Raw genomic sequence first — 8,086 nt, 5'->3', positions numbered from 1 at the left:
ATCCACTCACCTCAGCCTCCCAAAGTGTGGGATTACAGGCTGAGCCACCGAGCCCAGCAGGATTTTTTTTTTTTTACAAGATAAAATACCTGTATAAGGGAATCCAGTATTAATGTGGCAACTGACTTCTCTTCATTATCTTGCTCAAAAAGAATTTCCACAACGGAGTCTCTAAAGAGATTTAAAAAAGAGAGCATTTTGTTGGGGTCACATAATATGATACAGAACATACCGTTATTTCTGTTGACATAATATTTTTTAAGTGTCAGTACTAGGTTAATACAGAATAATTCTTAAAATACAAAGTGTTTTCACTTGTAAATGGGGAAATAACAGTACCTGCCTCACAGGGATTGAGGTAAAAATTCAATGAGTTAACAGAACAGGGTCTGCTCAGGGAGGCATTCTCAAAGCATTAGCCACAACTATTATCACATATAGATTTACATATAGTATTTTGTGTCCAGTTTTAACTCCCCAAACCTAATAACAAAATAAACAGTATCCAATAAAAGTCAGTTAGATTTGGGCCAGGTGCAGTGATTCATGCCTGTAATCCCAGTACTTTGGGAGGTAGAGGCGAGAGGATTGCCTGAGCCCAGGGGTTCAAAACCAGCCTGGGCAACATGGTGAGACCTCATCACTGCAATAAATTAAAAAAAAACAAAAAGAAACTAGCCAAGCAAGGTGGCACGGGCCTGTGATTCCAGCTATTTGGAAGGTTGAAACAGAAGGACTGCCTAAGCCCAGCAGGTTGAGGCTGCGGTGGCCGTGAGTATGCCACTCTACTATAGCCTGGGGAAGACAGAGTGAGACGGACTCCAAAAAAAAAAAAAAGTAAGATTCAACAAGCAGACTAATTAATGGTACAAAAGATTTAAAAGCAAACAAAAATCTTCCTTCATTTCTTTGTTTTTTAAAATAATATCTAACAAGGATAGTTGTCTAATAAAACACCAATTTTCCAGTTTGACTCAAATTAAAAGAACTCTATTTTTTAGCTGGGTGCTTGTAATCCCAGCACTTTGGGAGGCTGAAGGGAGAGGACTGTCTGAGCCCAGGGGTTCAAGACCAGTCTGGGCAACTTGGTGAGACCTCATCTCTACAATAAATAAAAAAATTAGCTGGGCGTGGTGGCACATGCCTGTGGTTCCAGATACTTGGAAGGCTGAGGTGGATGGATCATCTGAGTCCAGCAGGTCGAGGCTGCAGTGGCCATGAGCAAGCTACTGCACTCTAGCCTGGGCAACAGAGTGAGACATCAACTCAAAAAAAAGAAGAAAAAAAAAAGAACTCTATTTTTGAGTAGCATAAGGAAGATGTTAGTAGTAATAAAATAGTTCTTTAAGGTATACAACATGATGTTTTGATATAGGTATACACAATAAAATGATTATTATAGTCAAGCAAATTAATCTATCCATCGTCTTACATAGTTAGCTTTTTTTTTTTTTTGGTGGTAAAAGCGTCTAAAATCTACTCTTAGCAAATTTTCAGTATAATAATACAATATTATTACCTGCTCATCACACTGTACATTAGATCTCTGAACTTGCCCTATATAACTCTTAAGTTTGTACCTTTGATCTCTCCATTTCCTTCCTCTCCCCACCCCTGGCAACCACTGTTCTATTTTGTTTCTAGATATTTAACTTTTTTTAGATTACACATATAAATGAGATCAAGCAGTAATTTTCTTTCTGTGTCTGGCAATAGGTCTGTATCTTGATTGATGCAGTGACTACAGAAATCTACACATGACAAATTTACACAGAACTATACATACACTTTACACCAAAGCCAATTTACTAGTTTTGATATGATACTACAGTTATATAAAAGGTAACCATTGAGGGAAACTGGAAGGTACACAGGACCTCTCTGTATTATCTTTTACAACTGACCTTTAATCTATAATTATTTGAAAATAAAAAAAGTTAAGACCCCATTTTGAAGCTGGATATATTGTGCCCTAATCCCAACTCCACCAGTTAAAACACTACATTTATCAGCTGCCTTGCAACCAGATATAGTTAGTACTGGACAATGAGATGAAGGCAGAAGTGATATGTGGGACTTATAGTTAAGCACTTTTTTCTTTCCCTTCTTAGGACCACTTGCTTGAAACACAGGCAGTAGCTTTAATTCCAGCAGCCGTCTTGGACCTCAGAAAACAATGAGTACATCTCAGATGTGATAGATGGAGGGATATTTGGGCACTTGATAGAGGTGTCATACCATCCCTGCACTATCTACTTCTGAACTTATTTTAAATGAGAGACAAACTTCTACCTTGTTGAAGCCTTTATCTTCAGGTTTGTATAACTTGTGACCAAATCAAATCCTAACCGATACAATACAAAACTAACTATACATATGTATATATAAACATAGTGAGACCTCATCTCTACAAAAAAAATTAATTAAAAAATTAGTCAGGTATCATGGTGCATGCCTGTAGTCCCAGCTACTCGGGAAGCTGAGGTGGGAGGATCACCTGAGCCCAGAAGTTCGAGGCTGTGGTGAGCCTGGATCTCATTATGTCACCTAGGCTGGTCTTAAACTCCCACCTTGGCCTCCCAAAGTGCTAGGATTGCAGACATAAGCCACTGCTCCTGGTCAGTTGAATTTCTTTAAACATTTATATTCTATTATTCTGAGCTCCACTAAACAATCAGGATAAATTTAAAATAGTAACTTAATAAACATCACTTAAGACAATAAAATGATATAAAAAATATCAATGAGTGTTACAGTCTTGTTTTTGTTACCACATCCTGTCTCTAACTTCTATATATTTAAATGTCTTTAGTATCTCAATCTCTATATTAACTATCTCAAAATCTAATAGAATTTTCAATATGTTACATAATAATTATTCTCTATGCATCTCCTTCTCTCTCTTATTTATTTTTTTTGAATTAGAGTCTCGCTCTGTTGCCCAGGCTGGAGTACAGTGACACAATTATAGCTCACTGCAACCTCAATACCCTAGGCTCAGGTGATCCTGCTGCTTCAGCGTCCCAAGTAGCTGGTATTACAAGCATGCACCAGCATGCCTGGCTCATTTTTTTGGGTATTTTGTAGAGATGGGGGGCTCTCAAACTCCTGGACTCAAGAGATCCTCAGCTTCCCAAGGTGCTGGAATTACAGGCCTCAGCTACTGTGCCTGGCCTCTGTGTATCTTCGGATCTTATATTTTACAAAGGAAACTTTTTATAAGATAAATTTTATAAAACTGGGATATAAATGAAAATTATGTTTTTACCAATATAATCATATAAATCTTTAGCAACAATTTATATTGCATCATCAGACAGAATAATCAAATGAATAAAAAAAGGTCAATTACTAATGAAACCTAAAGATTGAGTGTATTTGGAATAATGTATTCTTTTTCACAAAAAATTTCAAAGCAGGAATTAGCAAACTATGGCCTGAGAATAAAAAGCTGCTTACCACCTGTTTTTTCAGATGAAGTTTTACTGGAACACAGCCATGCTCACTCACTTATATATTGTCTATGGCTGATTTTGTTTTTTTGTTTTTTTGAGTTGGAGTCTCACTCTGTCACCCAGGCAGGAGTGCAGTGGCACACTCACAGCCACCACAGCCTCAACCTACTGGGCTCAGGTGATTCTTCCACCTCAGCCTTCCAAGTAGCTGGAACCACAGGTGCACACCACCACACCCAGCTAATTTTTTGATTTATTGTAGAGATAAAGTTTCACCAAGTTGCCCAGGCTGGTCTTGAACCCCTAAGCTCATGCAATCCTCTCACTTCCACCTCTCAAAGTGCTGGGATTATAGGTGTGAGCCAATACCCCAAGTGTGATTTTCTATCTCAACTGTGGAGTTGAATAGTTACAACAGAGACCATATGGAATCGTAAGTCTGAGATATTTACTGTCTGGTCCTTTACAGAAAACGTTTGTTAACTCTGTATCATACTTCTTGCTCCACCTCTAAGAGTGATTAGTTTCTTTAATTATTTAATTTAATTAAAATAATTTTGAATTACTTTGATGAATAGCAAAGAAAAAAAATACATATATTATATATGAGGGGGGACCCCTCACAAAAAAAAAAACAGAATTATTTTTTGGAGGGCGGCCCCTTGTTGTACAGGCTTCCCCTGCTGGGTAAGTGTTTTATTTTATTTATTTGAGTTGGAGCCTCACTCTGTCACCCAGGCTGGAGTGCATTGGCATGCTCATGACCACCACAGCCTCGACCTGCTGGGTTCAGGTAATCCTTCTGCCTCAGACTTCCAAGCAGCTACAACTACAGACATGCACCATTATGCCCAGCTAATTTTTTGATTTGTTGTAGAAATGAGGTCTCCCCAAGTTGCTCAGGCTGGTCTCGAACCCGTGGGTTCACGCAATTCTCTCACCTTAGCCTCCCAAAGTGCTGGGATTATAGGCGTAAGCCACTGCGCCCAGCCTAAGTAAGTTTTTTAGAAACCCATTGGAATCAGCGTACCAGCTAGCACTGTTGTGAGAGACTGTGTTCAACACAGTACATTTTTTTTTGGAGATCTTTGAACTCGTTTACCCATTTCATGATGGGTACACCTGTCCATATCACACTGAGTGTTTTGCAGTTTTTGCCCCAAAACAGCATGACTCCTGTGCCCCACCCTACTTATTCACCCCAGTCTCACCCAAGCAACTTTTTTTCTTTCCCTGGATGAAAAGAATTCTCAAAGGAAAAACATTTTGTTGATGTGGAAGAGGTGAAACTAAAAGCAGCCATAAGCACTAAAAGGCATCAGAACTGGTGAGTTCAAAAATTGTTTTGAGCAGTGGGAAAAGCATCTCGATAAGTGTATTGCATCAAACGAAGAGTATACTGAAGATGACTGAAGTTTAAACATGTAAGAATACACAATTTTTTATAAATAAATTTTGGGTTCCCCCTCGTGAATACATATTTTAGAGACAGGGTCTCATTATGTTGCCGAGGCTGGTTTCGAACTCCTAGGCTCAAGTGATCTTCCTGCTTTAAGTAGCTGAGATTAAAGATGTGTGCCACTGCACCCAATTTAGGAAAAAAATATTTAGAAAAAAAAAATTTTGAAGCTGAATAAAATTAATCATGAATGATGACACTAAAGGAAAAAACACTTAACTGTTAAGTTGACTACACTGAAAAAAAGTCTATTTTTTTTTTTAAAGTCAAAAATTTATTTTAGTTCACTACTTTGCTCATAACAATTAAGATCTAACCTGATTGATCCAAGTACATGCAAAATCTTCTCACCATCTAATGGATAGTCAACATTTGGAGGTGGCGAGGGACGCTGAAATATAAATATCATAAGCATTAGTCCACACATGTTGTAACCTCTGAAAAAAGAAGACACATTTATTTTTAGCTTACCTCATTATTCCCATCAATATTAAATTTTGCTGCTTGAATTTTCAATCCACGCTTCAGTTCACTTACAAAGCAAGTACGCACTCAAAGGAAGAAAAGGAGACTTTAGTATGGCTAGTGATTAATGGAATAGAGTGAACTTACCCCAATTCAAAAAGTTCTAGTCAAGTGAACATGCTAATTATCCATTCCTTTGGATTTTATAAAGTTTATTCCTGTCTTCAGTTAGCTTACAACAATTTATTCACAAATAAAAAAACTTTTAATTCACTGAGGAACCATAAGAAATGTTCTATGTTCATCTTCTATAAAACCTCATTTTTTAAAAATCACCTTTGAGGATACTATTATGTTGTTTGATATCCCTTTTATAAAGAATACCACAATAAAAATAAATTTTAGCATCATAAAAATGTAGCTATTCTATTCTGAATAGCATATTTCTTTGAACCAGATTGATTTCTTATTATTTTATATGTATACTTTTAAATTTATTTTTATTTTCTCATCTTCTTTGTGATGGTAGCTCTGATTCTTTTTTAAAAACCTTGGTCAGTCAGAACACAAAGCTAAATCTTGCCTCTAGTTGCAGTGTAACACACCTTAGTTTATGGGGTTTTAGCATGATTGTTTTCTTTATCTTAGCGCATCCCAACATTACCACTATCCTTCTGCTGTATCAATTTACTTTTTGCAAAAATTTTGAACACTTATTCTTTTAAAGATTCTTTTTTTTTCAAAGTGTCTTTTATAATAAGCTGCTTCAAGTTATTTTCAGAAAGTTAAGAAATATATTTTTTAAAGTAGAGGCAAAACTGATTTTGATTGCAAGAAGTCTGACGACTTGGTTGAATTACCTGAAAAACATGATAGTCATATATATTATAAAAATTGTATATATGACAGTAAATATACACGAAGTTTTTTCATAATATACGATGTAGCAAATTTCATTCACTAATTCAAAACACATTCATTGAGAATACTCAATATGCTAATATGGTAGGCAGTGAACTAGGTACCAAAATTACTTACATATTTTATATTTTATTGAAGTCCTCATGACTGACTAAGCAAGGTAAATAACTAGCCCTCAAGATCTTATATCATACTTGGCAGAGGCAGATGTCTTTCGTTAAAGCATCCAAATTATACTGAATTAAAAATCTATGAACAGGTAAGTTACACTGAAGAATTTTTAAATAATTTGAAAATTTTGAATTTGTAAATAACTTTGGTAATTAGATCACATGTAATGAATTTGTGTGTGCTGCACATTTGTTTCTAACAGAAATGGGCCGCTACTGTACCTTATCCTTCAGCAGCATGCTTTTTCCTTAACATTATAGACATCTTTCCAAATCAACACATCTAGCTCTTTCTTTGCAATAGCTACATGGCGCTCCTTACTAGGAAGTCACCAAATTTCATTCTATATTCTGTTTTTAGATGGGATGTGCACTTCCCATTTTAATAATCATGCCAGATTGCTTTCCAAAAAGGTCAGTTTGCAATCCTTACTAACAGTAATATACATTCATTTTCCCACAATCTCACCAATCTTTCACATTTTTACGGTCATTTGAAAAGAAAACACTCTACATGGGGGATAGGATTGAAATAAAGGAAACTCTTTTTCTTCATTTTTTTGTGCTGCTGTAATAAACACTACAAAGGAAATTTTATAATAATTGAAAAGATTTTAGGTAATTATACCACATAAGTAAGCAATATAATTCAGAATAAGATCTGTTTTGCAGCACTAGCTCTAACCTTACCTTCCTGCATGACACTGAACAAATCATTTAATAATTCAGGGCCCCAAGTGTACTAGATTATCTCCAAGTCCCTTTTAGCCCTAAAATCCGTCATTATCTAATTATCTATTAAATAGTGTAAATTATTAATAATGACCCTTCAAGTACTAAAGAACATTGTTATTTAAATGCGTTTACTTTCAGCGAATAAAAATATCAAAAAATCCAATTTCAACATTATCATAAAAATCCACTCTAGTAAAGTAGAAGCAATAAATCTTATTTCGATGAATCCAAAAGTACACTGTAGTACTTTGGTCCCAATTCCAGAATTTCTGAATATTCAGTATAATGACCAAGCTTATAAAAATGTATAAAACAAACTAGAGCAAAAAAATTATACTGCATCAAACTAGTGGTTTTCTTAAGCAATTTAACTGTTCTTTCATACTGTGCAAACTACTAGTTCTCTAGTAACCCTGAATACTCTACACATAATTGAGAAGCTGCTTTACTAACACATTATGAATAATGTCAGAGCTTCCATAAATGGAAGAATCAGATTCTTGTATCCCATAGCTGATATATTAAATATTTTTAGAATATATTGTAAGTATATTTTGTATCTCTCCAAATATTTAGAAACATATGCCTTCCAAACTAACACTCAATCAAGGTTGCTGAAAGGATCAATAATGAGAAGTTGGTTTACCTTTAATATCTTCTAAGACACCTTCTGGAACTGAACCTAAAACAAACATTTTATTTAGAATCATAGAACTTTAATAATAACTAAAACAGTCTATTAAATTGCATTTACATTTTCCATTTCAGAAAAATATTTAAAAAATATAACTAATTAGCCAGGCTCGGTGGCTCAGCCTGTAATCCCGTGCCTTTGGGAGGCTGAGGTGAGTGGACTGCCTGAGCCCCTGGGTTCGAGACCC

General features: G+C 35.5%; 1 protein-coding gene across 3 annotated transcripts in view; it reads right to left on the bottom strand.

Annotated features, from left to right (window-relative positions):
* The window catches only part of ACTR10 (actin related protein 10 homolog), a 30,382-nt gene that overhangs the window by 4,056 nt on the left and 18,240 nt on the right, over positions 1–8,086 (bottom strand). For all 3 annotated transcript variants that reach the window (XM_008056681.1, XM_008056682.1, XM_008056683.2), the window contains 4 exons: positions 7,852–7,887; positions 5,386–5,465; positions 5,232–5,305; positions 90–171 (listed from right to left, as the gene is read on the bottom strand). In XM_008056681.1, coding sequence (XP_008054872.1) covers positions 90–171; positions 5,232–5,305; positions 5,386–5,465; positions 7,852–7,887 — 272 coding nt within the window. The remainder of the gene's footprint in view (positions 1–89; positions 172–5,231; positions 5,306–5,385; positions 5,466–7,851; positions 7,888–8,086) is intronic.

The sequence above is a fragment of the Carlito syrichta genome, unplaced genomic scaffold, assembly GCF_000164805.1.
Source record: "Carlito syrichta isolate Samal-C Ts95f unplaced genomic scaffold, Tarsius_syrichta-2.0.1 Scaffold302449, whole genome shotgun sequence".
In the NCBI taxonomy this organism is placed as follows: domain Eukaryota; kingdom Metazoa; phylum Chordata; class Mammalia; order Primates; family Tarsiidae; genus Carlito; species Carlito syrichta.
The sequence above is the reverse complement of the archived record's forward strand: the minus strand, read 5'-3'. Positions and strand labels throughout refer to the sequence as shown.